General features: G+C 34.7%; 1 protein-coding gene across 2 annotated transcripts in view; it reads right to left on the bottom strand.

Annotated features, from left to right (window-relative positions):
• Positions 1 to 3491: 3491 nt before the first annotated feature.
• Positions 3492 to 16685, bottom strand: part of LOC128234271 (protein mono-ADP-ribosyltransferase PARP14-like) — a 28353-nt gene continuing 15159 nt past the window's right edge. For both annotated transcript variants that reach the window (XM_052948413.1, XM_052948414.1), the window contains exons 13-24: positions 16379 to 16461; positions 15930 to 16169; positions 15587 to 15808; positions 14922 to 15024; positions 14045 to 14230; positions 13696 to 13881; positions 12671 to 12868; positions 12398 to 12567; positions 10716 to 10866; positions 10414 to 10547; positions 6956 to 7127; positions 3492 to 6322 (exon numbers count right to left, since the gene is read on the bottom strand). In XM_052948413.1, coding sequence (XP_052804373.1) covers positions 6114 to 6322; positions 6956 to 7127; positions 10414 to 10547; positions 10716 to 10866; positions 12398 to 12567; positions 12671 to 12868; positions 13696 to 13881; positions 14045 to 14230; positions 14922 to 15024; positions 15587 to 15808; positions 15930 to 16169; positions 16379 to 16461 — 2054 coding nt within the window. In that variant the 3' untranslated portion in view covers positions 3492 to 6113. The remainder of the gene's footprint in view (positions 6323 to 6955; positions 7128 to 10413; positions 10548 to 10715; positions 10867 to 12397; positions 12568 to 12670; positions 12869 to 13695; positions 13882 to 14044; positions 14231 to 14921; positions 15025 to 15586; positions 15809 to 15929; positions 16170 to 16378; positions 16462 to 16685) is intronic.

The following is a 16685-nucleotide window of genomic DNA, read 5'->3' as shown; positions in this document are numbered from 1 at the left end:
ACTCCTTTTTTTCTGTTCGGACTGGTACTCATTAGAGTGAAGTAAGCGGACAACCACCTACTACGTGTGACATAGGACACGCCTAGCCCGTATAAGTAAACACACTTGGAAAACTCGTTAGTGAGTTAAAAGCACTCGCAAAATCGGCCCAAAATCGCTACAATGTCCGTTTTCTCGGCAGGGTCTTTTATTCACTAGAATAAAATAGGCGGAGGACCATCAACTAGGTGCTGCAGGAGAAACCTCCAACCATCATCCCGGGTAGGTCTACTCATTGGGAGAACTCGTGAACTCGTTTAAAGCACTCGCACAGTCGGTCCAATATCGCTACATTACCGTTGTCCGATTCGCTCTGGAACTTACCAGTGCGATTAAGGCAGAGTATCAAATACTATGTTTTGTAAAGGGTACACCCACTTATCACCCACTATAGGTCAACATTTCGGGAAAGAACGCTAGACAGTCGGATTTTCAAAAAGGTTGAGTGAAAAAGAGAAACTCTACTGTATTTTCGTAGATTTCCAGCAATGTGACCGCTCTAATCATCAATTTCTTTGGCAAATATTGCTCATTTTTTTATCAGTAACCGTTTTGTATTAGCTTTGAAGGCTATGCATAACTCTTCCAAGCTGTGTGTTAAATTTAACTCATAGTTATCTCCTTTCTTCGACTATTCTTCTGGTGTAAAATAGAGGGATCCGAGTGTTCCATTTTAAGCAATGTTCTTTAAAAACGATCTCATAAAATATATATATTCTGACTTGCACGGTAGAAGTTCTATCATTTAAATATATTGGCATCCATGAACTCAAAAACAGAAGCTTTCTGAGATAATAAAAACAAACACAATAACTTATAACACAACATGTTTCGTTCGCTCTTCACAAATTATTCAATATTTTGGAAACACCTCAACTGCCTTCTTCTCAAATTATTAAATAGTAGGATGAATATTGAATTTCGGTTCTGGAGTGTGGGGGATTAATACACACTAGATTTTAAGAGGCTTGCTAGGATTGAAAAATATGCAACCCTTGTAGCCCTTTACATAGAACTGGTCCGAGCCCCATTATCTATTTATAGAAAATATAACCTGATCAAATATTGGAAAAAGATAGTATCCTAGCAAAAAAAAATTGTTAAAGAAAGTATATAGCACACATAAAAACGATGACAAAATAGCATTACGTATAAAAATAAGAATTGGGTTCCACCAAAGATGAACTAAAAAGCTGTAACGAATCCGAAATCCGTCTTTGTTTTGAAATCACTTGAATGAAAAAGATGGAGTACCATCAAATTTTGCAGTAAGAGACCAAACCTTCCGATAAGTTTGTACTTCATTTCATTCAATAACTTGTAGCGGCACATATACTAACGTATATGTATTATACATGCCTGATAGATCTGATCCTTTACTTAGAAATGAATCGATTAAAGACACAACCCATCGCTTACTTATAAAAAAGCTTTGTTCGTCAAGGGAGATCACTCTTTAAAAGTTGAATGGTTAATATACTGGCTCAAGCCCACAGTTATCTTCTCCTCGTTGACCAAAATCCGGATGTTGATACAGAAAATAAGTGCTTGTTTTCAAGAATCAATATCTAATTAAACTTATATGACACAGAAAAAAGAACTTGGAGAGAATTTGAATAAATTTGACACTCAATTGCAGAAATTGAGAGTTTCCAGCGAAAATGTTGGGGAAAAAACATAGCCCATGGGAACTGAAAATTGGTCGTTTGTAGCCGATAAACTCCTTGGCGTTATGGTTATGTATTTGTACTCGATTTCGATAGGCGGTTCAATGATTAAGTTAAAAGCTAGGTTAGTGCCTATATAAAAAAAATATAATAAAAAAACTGTTCTCCGACGCCTAGGTTTGGCAGCAATCATTGATTTGGTCAAAATGGTTGTTCCGGAAACAGTCGAAAATTGATCGAAGAAACGATAAGTCCTTATAAAATTGCTTTTTTTTAAAAGATTCAAACAGATGCTTGATTTCATATCATAAATGACGTAGTGTAAAGCGTATTTACGCCCGAACGACCCTGACTGTAGCCATGGGAGACACCCCATCCCCCATCAACTTATACTTTGCCGCCCATGAAAAACACGTTCGGTCGTTTTAAGAATTAGCAAAAGTTGCCCCATATCGGTACAAACCCGAACCTTGGTCTGCTTCTCACTTGGCTGAAGAGGGCGTTGTACCATCAAACAAGGTTGATAGGGACACGCCCACTTACCACTAACTGTGTATTCGATTAAAATGTTTTGGCTGTAGACATTTACCGAATCGAAATTCCGCCTGTATCTGGTTTTCATTACAGTGCAGTAGGCGGAGTACCACAAACCAGGTATAATCTAGGACAAGAAAACGTATAAACCCCAGTAGAAACATCCAGTAAACACTAAAATCCCTGTCCGTTCCAAGGCGGTATTCACATCATCTTTTTGTAAAACTCGTTTGATGTGTGTGCGGTTTGTTTGCGCTGTTTGTACAAGTGTGTACCACATTTAGTGTCGCTTGGACCCTTAAACATGGGTTTTATGTATTAATGAAACGGATATCGGAAGTAATGAGAAGATGGCAGCATTATTGTTCCTATTGTTTTGACAAAATAAAAATGGGCCAGACAAATAAACAAATGTCCCAGGTACGTGTTAAACATACCAAGTGGTATGTTTCGACCTTTTATATTCGAACCATTAATAAATTACAGCCAACATTTACTGATCGGAAGAAATGGAAATAAAACAAGAAACAAACCTTGGCAATTAAACCGCAATTGCAGCTCAAGCTCATCTGGAATCATATTATCATTGCGAAAAGTTGGGTGTGTTGATTCTTGTGTTTCCTAAACTGACTCAATAACTTTCTTCAAAAAAATCAATACAATGTATAAATAGTGAACCGTCGGGGTGAGATTCGTAATCCGAATAAGCAATCTTTCATGACTACATACTCCTATTTATGATTCCGTAATACAGACACTCAGTGTAATTTTACCAGATGAGAAGTTGAAGACTTTAAACAAGGTTTACATTACTTTTTCTTCATGATTTTTAATGTCTAGGCCGCTTTCAAAGCCCCGCTTTCGGTCTTTTACCAGAGTTTTTTTGGGTGTTTAGTTCCTTACACTTCGACAACCTATTCCATCAACTGCCGCCTGACGGAGCACTTTTAAAACGTTATTTTGGAAAAGGATTTGTCGAGGTGTTTGAGAAAACTAACTGTTTCATTTAAGTAATAGAAATACTGGTTATGTTTTAAGTCTTCATTCAAAATGCCTTCCTACCTAGCATTTATGACGTAATTTATCACGTGGTATGTATACACACACTGACACATAAAGTAACATTTTGGATATGAAATGAGCATTCGTTTTTTTCGCCGAATGTCAAACTGTAACTTGTACTCATGTATACGTACAAGACGACATTGGTTCTAAAAAGAAAAGTATAGTTTATTTATATATGTTGTTTATTTCTAATATGTATGATTATACTGAAGTAATAATGTTAACATTCAAATTATATTTATAAAATATTTTATCAACGGTTCATTAAAAGTTGCTGATTTCAGAGTTAAAAAATCATTTGCTTTATTTAAAATGACAGAAACAATAACTTTGAATGAAGTCACGTGGTGTTTTTATGATCATCTGATAACATGACCTGTGGCAGTGATTACTATGCGGCAAAGGGAGGTAATCGCTGTATGTAGTTTGGCATATACGATGTACAATTATGCCTAGCAAACCAGTGTAGAAAAATGGCAAAACGTTCAGATGCCTCGTTTTAAAAAATATTATTTATGCAAGGCAATTTGACAATTTATAACAAAGTTACTATATTTTAATTGATACCTGTATACATGATTTTAGCGAGAACTATTTTTTCATAACATCTCCAGCTTACATTTCGCCTTGATGAAATTAACATTGAATAGCAATACTACTCGCTAAATGTTTAAAATCTGTATAAATAAAACATATACATCAATAAAATGATCTCGACAAAAATAAATCCAAAGCCTTTCAAAATGACATTTCGTCTTCTATCCATTAACAATGTATTACAATGTTACGTGACAGACGTGAACAATTGTTAAAAGTTTAAACGTATAGGTATAGGTGAACAATTGGTGTATTTGGAAAACATATACATGAGTGATAACAAATCGGCAATTACTTGTGTGCATAGCTAACCAACTTACGTTTGGCGTTCTACACATAAACAATTTATGGCTTTAATAAACTTTCTTCTTCTTCTTCTATGGCAATACTGTATGAGCAATATGTTTATAAATGAATAAATATACATAAATGAAATACTTTCTGCAAATAGGTTTGCATAGAACTGGTTTACACAACACACAAGATTTCTGAATAATTGCGACAAATTGCACACCATAAATGGCTCTACTACTATACTGAACATGTTTGGAATAGAAAATGTTTTCTTTTCGTAGGACATGCTGTACGGACCGCACTCAAAGACATTGCTGATCACAAGCCATTCCGTGTTGTTCACGTTTATCACGTAACATGAATAGAAATACTAAGCGGCAAATGTTTAAAATCTGTATAAATAAAATTTACAGCCTTTCAAATTACATTTCGTCTTCAACTCATTAACAATGTATTGTGATGCTACGTGGCAAACGTGAAAAGAAGTTAGAATTTGAAAAATAAACACGCATGAGATACTCCGGGCAATAACTAGTTTGCATATATAGCTATCCAACCTACTTTTTTCGCTACATTATCGTATCATGATAGTGTATAGGTAAAGGTTTTGGTAAAAAGAAATGGTGTAATTGAAAAAAAAAACATACGTGAGTGAATACAAATCGGCAAATACTTTTTTGCAAAGCAATCTAACTTACATTTGGCTTTTACACATAAACAATTTATGGCAATACTATAGTTGCAATATGTTAATAAATTAATAAATATACACAAATTAAATACTTTTTGCAAAAGAAGTTTACATAGAACTGGTTAATACAACACAACAAGCTCTCTTAATAATTGCGACAATATTCACACCATAAATGGCTCTATTACCAAACTGTACATTTTTTAAATAGAACATGTCTTCGTTTCGTAGGACATGCTGTGCGGACCGCACTCAAAGGCATTGCTGATCACAAGCCATTCTGTGTTGATTCAAGACAATTCGATCAAATTGCTCATATATACATACCAAAACACCCATAAAAGTACTTAAATAGTACCAGTAATTCCAGAAACAGACAAACAATACCGAAAAATAAATGGAGAAATTTGTACAAATGCTCAAAGGAAACTGTGATTGATCATGATTGAATTATTCAAATTCAAGTTTTATTAGAAGCTACTGAGAGCATGCTTTTAAAGTTACAAGAGGAGTTTTAAGAACATTGTATCAAGTACCAGAATTGTTATTGGACTGTGGACAATGCACTCCTTTGGTTCAATGTTGATAAATAGTTTGACGCGCAAGCCATGACATAGGAGATAGTTGTTTGTTTCCGTGTAAGATCACAAATGAGTATCAAAATTAAATTATGTTTCAAATCTTTTAGTGTTAATGAGGTGTAATTTATTGCGATCTTACATCGAAAATAAATAAAAATAAATATCATGTACCTAAAATACCCATAAAATGACAGTTAACTGTTTGGGGTTTTTAACGCCCCCCTTTAGTGTTTGCGCTAATACCTTTCAAAATGACAAAGCGATCTTGAAGACTTCCATAATAATTGCACAAGTGATTTCGACGGACCAAAATGGGCACATCTTTAAAAGACAATATGTGTGTCATGTTTAGAGCCAAGCAAATTTTAACGACAAGTTGTTTGTTTTTTATCACGTTCTTGCAACTTAAAAACCTGCAGTCAATTGTGTAACACTTTGATAAGTTGTTGATTATTTTGGAAAGGTTGCACTTTTAAATGATTGATTGGTTTGTAGTAATAATTGGAAAATTATTAACAAATCAGTTCACATTTTTGCTTACTTTGACTAAATAAAATTTCTTTTACCATGACATAAAATTTACGTTAAATTTGCCAATAAATACTTTAAATGTATGATAAGCGCACTGGCCATAGTTTCTGTCGTTTAAAACTGTTGCTTAAAGTACACGACAAATTTCGGATAAGCATGGTTAGACTCCGTTATTTGAACGACATCTAAGTCCATTGCGGATCGGTCACTGACAAGCACATCTACAAGCATCAAAACCTTTACTCCTGTTAGATCCCGACTGCAGAACTCATACGCAGCCAGAACGTCTTTGGTAACACGTACTCCCGTTCCGAATGAAGACCCTTAAAGAGAAAATTAGAAGTCCGTAATGGTTGCACAATACATACAAAGGTGCAACTATCACAGCTTCTCCTTCATTTCAAAAATGCAAATTCTTTTTAGAATAGTTTAAGTAGTATAATGACGCTCATCAAGGTAACCTTATATATCTAACAACCTAATAAGGTTACAATGAACAACTGAAAACCTAACACGGTTACAATACATAACTGAAAACCTAATTAGGTTACACTGAATAACTGAAAACCTAAAGAGGTTAAAATACATAACTGAAAATCTAATGACATTAAAATGAATAACTGAAAGCCTAATGAGGTGACAATGAATAACTTAAAACCTAATAAAATTACATTAATTTACAGAAAATCTAATGAGATTTCTTTGAATAACTAAAACCTTTTGAGGTTACTTTGAATAACTGAAAATATTACCTTTCAAACTTATCTTGTTACTTGGAATAACTTATGAGGTTATATTTAATAACGTATAAGGTAACATTGAAAAACAGAAGTGATTACGTTGGATTATTAATGAGGATACATTGAATAATTACCTTAAACACAAATATCGGAATAAAAATGTGTTGACAAGATGCATCTCACAAGAAGATATAATTAAGAAAGTACATGTCTTACTAGTTCCACAAAGCCTGCCGAATCCATGATTTGAAATGTACGAGGCATCTTCAGCACTTCCTCCACCATACCATAAATTGCTCATAAAAATTCCGCAATTTCTTTTTTGTGTCATTTCACGTTTTCGTTCTTCAAATTGTATGTACAGCAACGGATTCTGAATGCGTTCAATCTGAAACAAGCCATAAATGAAATTAGCATTTCCTTTGTAGCGCATCAAACAAAAGAAACAGGTACCAACACCTCTCCGTTTATCTCGTCGATTTAGGGGGATAACTTGTCAATTATTCTAAGTTATGCTGCTTGCTTAACGTGGATGTGTATTGTAATAGTGAAGATATGGTAAAGTTTAAAATTAGTCCCTGCAACGGTTATTGAGTTTTGACACAAAGAGTAGGACAATACCTCGATTAATGCATTTGAAAGAGTTTGAGCTACGAAATGTAAACATATGATTAAGTTTAAAGTAAGTAAATTCCTGCTACTGCTTCTGCTGCTACTTCTTCCACTACTTCTATATCGATATATATTTGTGTTTTGTAAATATGTAAAAATATATGTTGTTATTCTAATTGTCTGTGGTTTAAAACAAATATGAAAAATTCCCAAAGCAAAAAAAAACTTTTTTCATCTCATACGTATAATCATCATTTGAAAAGACAAGCAATAAGATTTGAGTGTGAATAAAAAGTGGAAAATTTAAAGATGCACTCTTACTCCCAAATAAGATTTACCACAATTAAAACAATTGTTTTAAAATACCAAAAAGGATGAATAAATGTCGAAAGCAATGCTTCTTATGAAGGGTATCGAGTTTAAATTAATAGATAGGTGCAGAAAACACTTATACCTTAAGAGACGATAGTAGATCACAGTAGGTATTTTAGCAATCACCAATCATTTAATATTTTTCGCGTTTCAGCTACTTAATACACGGTTAAATTATTGTAATCAATAATTTATGATTTCCATAAAGGCCACAAGAAAAGATCATTTGTTCATCAGATTAGCCGCACCTAAAATTCAAAAAACGCAAAAAAAAAATGCGCCCGCACATATTATTTGGCCTCGCGGATTATTTTTTGGTTTACTTCTGAATTTCCCCTATTTTCTGAATGTCTTTTTCTTAGAACTTAAACCTGCAACGTCGACTTCGCCTTTTTTGAAGGTATTTCCATGCTTTACATTCTTCGCGAGCAAACTTTCCACGTCTCAGGATAAAATCACGTCCGGGTAACCGCAAAACAACTTATATTTGTTGACAGTCTTTTTTGTCGGGAATATTTTGGACGCACCGTTGTTATTCATTTACGGTATTAAATTTCAGTTTACTTTCAGTTTTCGTAATGTGAAATAAACGTTTTAAGTGAAAGTCAGAGTCATAAATGGATTATAATCTTCAGTAACCAACAGCAGTTTCACAGCGTCGAAGGCAATAATTATTAATGTGTGTTTTAAGTAATTCATTGTTTTGTACTCAAAATTTAGTGCTAAATAATAACTATGTCAGATTTTCAGTGCAAAACTTATATTCAAATACACACCGGACACACGACTTACAACCATTAATCATGTTTTCGTGAGTTATTTTTTTAAATTCTAAAATGCATTTCTCAGTATTCATATACTCATAATTGTTATAAACAGATAAAAAAGTAGGACAGGTAAATGTTTTAGGAAATGTCTGTATTTACACATACAGTATTATAATAACATCAGTAAAATCAGAAAATGAAACCTTTTATAAGAAAAATGACATCTACTTTTTTCAATTCTTTGTTCTTATCGCACTTATTTTCTTTGATCGATTAGTGATAAAGTGGCCTGTTATAAAAATGGCCTGTTTCTTACGGGCATTGAAGCTATGGAGGCTGTCATGTTATTCTTTTTCAAGGCACGGACCTATAAACCATAGGTCCGTGGTGAAGGCGGGGTCTTGAAACGAAAACATCTGTAATCCACCACCTGCCCTTAATATAATGACCAGTGCCAAATTTGCAGATTTGTTTGGTACTCCTTCAATTATATTGTCCAACTATTCAATCCCCTGTATCTTTTTTTTCAGAAATATTCTCTGTTTCATTTACATTTTCGATGTCTTGCCATGTCAATGTCACTACAATGACTGTTATGCCCCCAAAGTAATTTTGTCAATCCGTTTTCAAACATACAACAATAATTAGGCTCTATAGTTTTGCTGTACTTGAACCCATTAAGTGTCAAGAAATCCTATATAGGTTATCAAGCCGATTCAGAACCACTGTCCAGTGAGTCCAAATAATGCTGCAATAAAGTTCATCGAGAACTTAACGTAACACAGGAGGGCTATTCTACATCCAATCCATCCACCCAGTTCCAAATAAAACAAATGCTGCTACAATTAAGTCCATCGTTTGTCAAGCAAACACTAAACCCACTTTTATCCAGCATGCTTTACAACACGACGTTGCTACACAAACCATTTCAGAATTCCTATTGCAGTCAAGAATTTGTTTAGACAAACAAACCTCAGAGGGTCAGTCCATTTCTCTCATTTTAACTGTGACTACAATGAAGCACATTCAGAGCCAAACAAACGCATGGGCAGCTCTAATTAAGCCTTAAGCCAAACAAACCTACTCGCAGCTCTTTTAACAAAGCCTAGTACTCAATATCACATTGTGGCCATATGACGTTGGTGGCCATAATATTCTTAGAGGTTACCATCACTAGAAGTTATCTAAATCAATTCAACGATTCCATTTAAAAGTTAGCTGATGTAAAGTAATTGTGAAATAAATTATACCATACCATTTTTGATACAAATAAATTTGCATTATCATCAAATACTAGAAAATTATACAGGAAGTCTCAAACTTTGTGGAAATTTTGTAAATTTACATTAAAATGGCCTTGACGTTTGGGTGGGAAATGAAATATCTGTCCCTCTCTATTTAAAAGTGTGAACATTTAAGGGATAACAACTAATCAAATTTTTAATATATTAATGGCGGACATTCTGAACGCAATAATGGATTTCTTGGTTTTCATTATGCATAACTGCACGAAGTCAAGTTTAACAACTTCTGCAATACTGCAAAAGATTAAATGGATATTTATTTCAGACATGTCTTTGTAATAAGTATTGACTTATTAAAAATGTTATTGAAGAATATTTGTTGGAACAGTTCACTTTGAACATTACAATGGTCATTAAATCGCACTAAACAATGCATTTATTAAGTTCAACAACTATATATTAACATAAGTATGGTAATTGAGGATATTTTTTTAATTTTGGCTGCCATATTGAAAGCATCCTGAGTGGGTCCTAAGCTTTATAATAACATATTGTATATTTTTGTAAGAGTACCAAGTTGCAAAATATTAACTCAACGTGCACATTGCCCCGACTAGAAACAAATATGATCAGGCTAAAATAGGCTTGAAGGTATTTAACGATCTTCTGCTCTACATACCTTGACATATGTACCAGAAGGAAGCGTCTGATCACAAAGACTGTGTACCATCTTGTATTCTGAGTCATCTTTTTGCAGTTCAACAAGTTTTGGAGATTCGGATGCATTCATACTCCAATGATCTGGTAGTGCCACTGTCAAACAATATTATTTTCATAAACTGATTAAGATAAAGGTTATACTTTGTTTAAGAGAACAACTATTTTTGTAAGAAACACACAAGAACAACATACGAAATATGTATATGAAACATTATTACAACAATGTCGTTCGTTAACCAAATATTATTATATATGAAATACCATTTGAATGGTTTGCTAGATATCTTTCTATTTCTAGTTTGGTCTGTGCAACATCACTGTCAAAGCCAGTCACGGCTATGGATCCATCCTTCCTGTCTATACCAACTATAACTGTCCTTCTACGCTTTCCTATATCTTTAAGTGCGTGTTCCTAAAACAAACCGACATTTTTCATAACTGATAATATTTGTCAATGGTCATTAAACCTTCCAATTTATGAATATAGATTACTCGTGTGTGTGATTTGTTTGATACGAATAGTATAAAAACACTTACGAACGATAACATCTTGAAAGGCATAAATCATGCTCACATTCCTACGCTACACTTTGCCTTAAGGGTTAAGTGGGATATTGAGTATTCAATAAACGCCTAAAGGGTAAAGTGTGACACTGAGTATTCAATATACGCCAAAAAAGTAAAGTGTGACACTGAGTATTCAATATACGCCTAAGGGGTAAAGTGTGACACTGAGTATTCAATATACGCCTAAAGGGTAAAGTGTGACACTGAGTATTCAATATACGCATGAAAGGTAAAGTGTGACATTGAGTATTCAATATACGCCTGAGGGGTAAAGTGTGACACTAAGTATATAATATACGCCTAAAGGGTAAAGTGTGAGATTGAGTATTCAATATACGCATGAAGGGTAAAGTGTGACACTGAGTATTCAATATACGCATGAAGGGTAAAGTGTGAGATTGAGTATTCAATATACTAGTACGCATGAAGGGTAAAGTGTGACACTGAGTATTCAATATACGCATGAAAGGTAAAGTGTGACATTGAGTATTCAATATACGCCTGAGGGGTAAAGTGTGAGATTGAGTATTCAATATACGCCTAAAGGGTGAAGTGTGAGATTGAGTATTCAATATACGCATTAAGGGTAAAGTGTGACACTGAGTATTCAATATACGCCTAAAGGGTCAAGTGTGAGATTGAGTATTCAATATACGCATGAAGGGTAAAGTGTGACACTGAGTATTCAATATACGCATGAAGGGTAAAGTGTGACACTGAGTATTCAATATACGCATGAAGGGTAAAGTGTGAGATTGAGTATTCAATATACTAGTACGCATGAAGGGTAAAGTGTGAGATTGAGTATTCAATATACTAGTACGCATGAAGGGTAAAGTGTGACACTGAGTATTCAATATACGCATGAAGGGTCAAGTGTGAGATTGAGGATTCAATATACGCATGAAGGGTAGAGTGTGACACTGAGTATTCAATATACGTATAAAGAATAAAGTGTGACATTGAGTATTCAATATACGCATGAAGGGTAAAGGGTGACACTGAGTATTCAATATACGTATGAAGAATAAAGTGTGGCATTGAGTATTCAATATACGCATGAAGGGTAAAGTGTGACACTGAATATTCAATATACTAGTGCGCATGAAGGGTAAAGTGTGACACTGAGTATTCAATATACGCATGAAGGATAAAGTGTGAATTTGAGTATCCGTTAACTGGTTAAGCACTCTAAGTGAACCCCTAATGGTTGTTCCAAGGCAGTTACCTCATCATTTATTGATTTATTGAGTGTCCCTTGTTTATGTTCGCTATTGCACCTTGTAGCAGTTAACAAGGTCACAGCTCAATACTTTTTTGTCTACTGGGCCTCTTTCTCTAGGTGCTATTGTTTTTACGGTATTAAAATTAATCACCTGTGACTCTGAAAGACGGCTTACAACCGACGATGGAAAAGCGATCTTCTCCTCCGTCTTTAAGGAATGAAGTTCTTGAATGACTCGTTCTGTTTCTTTCTCTGTCTCAGCAAATATGTGGAATTTGACATCGGCTTTACTTTCAAAGCTTTCCTCTGTGCCTCTCATGACTGAATAAAAATGATAATTCACTAATTTATTCAAGTTTCAATGAAATAAATCGATGGTTTGGCTAGCAGTCGATTGAGCTTTTTTCTTACATTTTAAACTTACGGATTTTTTTCCACGACTCCCTCCTTTTGCCAAAGAGCCTCTTGTTAATGGTTGCTCTAAACACGTCTAACATTTCCTGATCAAAGATGACAATTCTAATAGCTCTGAGGACGCCCCTGTATTTGGTGCTTTCAACATACTTCTTCACAGTGGTTGCAAACACGTCGGCCATGGCATGTGCTGATTGTCCACATCGACCTATAAAATCGAAAGGGAACATTGATTAACCAATTTAACTATATGGTATGAGTTCACGTTATAAACGTTATATATATACTGTATATATATATAATATAGGTTTTTCATGAGTCATTGTATAAACACTAACTTATTTCCTCGACGAATTGAATAAAATTGTGTATCATATGACGACGAGTGTCAGATTCATTTCATCCTGGATGCTTTTTCTGGTCAAAATAGCCAAACTTCCTACCAAAAGAAAGACCTTTCCCTCACTGTATACAGAAATGTAGAAGCCGGAAGAAATTTGAGATAAAATCCAGCCAGAATCACAGCATAAACGGCCAACTAGTGAATAATTTTGCTTTATTTTAAATCATGACGTCACATTTGTTTTGATAACGTCATGATGGTATATGTTTATTATAAAATATTGATAAAGTGATAAACGCTTAAATTCTATAAGCAGAATAGCAGAAAAGTTGCCAGTCAAGACATCATTTTATTCCATTAAATTGTTACAAATACGCGGAGCGATGTATTTTCTGGCCAACAGAAATGGAACAATGTTGACGAATATTTGCGCGTGTAATACGCTTTTGATATAAAATGTACCCATATTATAACATGAAGAACCCCTTAGAAAGAGTAATACTTGGATTTCATAATATGTGCACTCGGAAATGATTAAGTGAATATGCTTTAAGCAGTAATAATATTAAAATGAAGATCACAGATACATGTCCAGCAGCCACTTTTTGACTGTTTTTTTTTTTAAATGAGCCACATCCATCAATGCCTTGTAGACATCTTTCGAGATACACATCAAAACAGTCGTCACGTGCCTGTTCCGATTGCAGGAAACGCTACAATTGGCAGATTCTCCGCTTCCGCCGTCTGGAGACAACGTTTCACGCATTTTCTCCACTGCTGAATATTTTCTCCGGCGACCAAGTGCAGGATTTTCTTGCATAACAGTCTCCCAGGGCCTGTTGTAACTATTTTATTTTCCAGGGCTTGATTTTTCTTCTCTGTTTTTTTAGAGAAAAAAAACAAGTATTTAGTTGAAACGATTGGGCTATTTCAATCATGTTTTACAAGCATATCCATCGTATGAAATAAACTTGTTTTGGGAATGCATCAAATTATTTATAGGGCTGACTGCGATAGTTACTTAGAAACTCAATAAAATACCGTCAGTGTTGCATTCTAGCTGAATGACCTTTCCTGCAGTTAAAAGAATCATAGATGACACACGACCAAGCTTCAAATTTAATGCGACATCGGTGGAATTAACAATTGCGTGTGCGCTCTCCATGGTAATGTTTCCAAGGGTCAACTTAAAAGACACAGGACCTACTTGAATCTGGTGACTGCTTCCTGAAATAGATTTTTAGTATTACCACTGTGATAATGATGTTCGTTGATCATATCGGCATATTTTAAAGCAGTTTATACTATACCATCACGGACCTATAAACCATGGATTGGCAACTGCCCGATATCGGTGAAACAATATGAAATAATAATTTACTTACAATCCTTAGAGCGCGCTCGGCAAATATCGGAAAACACCGCCGAATCTCCGATCGGTGATAAACGGCAATCTTCGGTTATTTCCGCCAGCTCTGCTGATACTTATTTTTTACACCGATCGACATGTCGCGTGTAATATGTTTGTAGTTCGTCGTTATTGTATTTTCTCTAATTATCGAAGTATTAATCAGGACCTAATATGTTCCTGATTAAATTTATATTTAGTTTTAATTAATGTTTTCCTACATGTATATATTCGGCCGATGTCGGACGTCTCGAAAACGACCACACGGCAAGATCTCGGAATGAAATCGCGCTGCACGCGTGAGTTTGAGCTAATCGCATTTACACAGACGAGGGATGCCAATCCATGGTTTATAGGTCCGTGATACAACAAACCAATTTTCCTTTACAATTAAGTGATCTTACGGAACAAGTCTACATTTTACATTCTGCGTATTTGATTAAGCGGTATCCTATTTTCAAGAATCACTTGTATAATAACATTTGTTGATGTACATTATACTTTACATACTCTGAAGAAAGAGCTCGTTGAATGACCGGGAACGACCAAAGTATTCTCTGACAAAGCTCCTCGTTTCAATACCCTTGTTTTCAGATACAAACTCATTGAACACCTTCAAATGGAAACGAATAATGTTGTTAGAAAACAAAAATACACTTAAGTTTCGAAAGAAAAAAGACGAAATACTGACCTACGACCGTGAACGTATCGGACTTATTTGATCAACAATTGGACGAATGTTCGGAGCTTTGATAAAGTTTAAAACGTGATAAAAGTTATCGTTGTTATCTTTTAAACGTGAAATATTTGATGATATGCTCACATATTAATATAAACAAAACAGCTGAAACAGCTGCCTCAAATCCTGTTTGAAATACAGCTGATCACAAGAATATTAATCAAACTTCCAGCAGCAACGATTTGAAAGTTGACAACGATGACATAACAATTTGTGAACTTGAAAAAATAAACAATCACTCCATTGTGTTTTTTTTATCAAAGAAATATGACCACAAATGGTGAAACGAATAACACATCAGACAAACAAACATAAATATTAACCGAGTTAGACTTTTCAAATGTTCATATTGCAAAACATAAATATCATCTTGTATCATGTAGTACTTCCTGCTAATTTAAAGGGTGTATTTCTTTTTTATTCAGGAAAAAGTTACCTCGAAAAGATCTGAACTATTTTGAGGAATAACAAATTTCACAAGATCAACTGTAGTTCTTGGAGCTTTTCTTGCATATTCGGTTATCGCACGAAGCATAGTTGTCACTACAACGACAGGCGGGTATCCTCTCATGCCACATCCGAGCGCGGGGAATGCGATTGAACGATGGCTGCGCCTATTAGCCTCTTGTAGACACTCAGTCACAAAGTTGGATAAGACCTGATAAAAATGAAACGGTATTGCACATAAAAATCAGTTTATGACGAAACGTATTTCAGTTAATTGTAATTTTGGCATTTACTTAATTGTTACTTCAGGAAATCAAAAAAGACGTATTTACGATTTCTGCAAATCCATGGTTCGGACTCCAGTTAGGGATTTGTCCATGGAAGAATGCCTTAACCCGGTCTTTCATTCTTCCAGTGTTAGAAATAGCTACTTCGCCATATCGAACACCATCAGGATAAGCGCGTTTGATATCGTCCAAAACCTCTTCTCCAGCAACATCTAAAATAGCCCTCCCAAGAGCACCTACCCGAAGATTAATATCCTGGGTTGCTGCATTCACAAAAACGTCCGCCTGATGAGCACAATATTTCAGATTAAATTATTTATTTCTGATTACTGTACTGTTGATTTTTAATTATAATCACACTACCCAATCTAAATTTTGTTTAAAACGTACCTAACCTCTTTTACCGCGCAATTGCATTGCAATATGACTATGTATTATGGCATAATATAATAGAAAGTAAAAGTTAGGAATAAGATAACTGTCCAACTACCTACCTGCAGTTCGGCCAGAGGCTCCATTGTGATATCACATTTTATAGACTTCCCACATTGACGGCTTGTTGGACTTTCACCTGAATCTAAATTTGGCATAAAACATGATGCAGTGTTTGAAAACAATAATATTAAACTTTTGCCTATAACGAAAATATACCAAATTAATGTCGGAAAGAATGGAGATTATAGTTCCTTTAGAGCAACTCAGAAGTCGACTAAGCATTCATTGGTGCATTCGCAAACCCGTCTTACCATATCTTACATCTGTATATTATTAATTTGGGCATTCGGAAAACCGACTAACCAT

The sequence above is a fragment of the Mya arenaria genome, chromosome 5 (assembly GCF_026914265.1).
Source record: "Mya arenaria isolate MELC-2E11 chromosome 5, ASM2691426v1".
NCBI lineage: Eukaryota > Metazoa > Mollusca > Bivalvia > Myida > Myidae > Mya > Mya arenaria.
The sequence above is the reverse complement of the archived record's forward strand: the minus strand, read 5'-3'. Positions and strand labels throughout refer to the sequence as shown.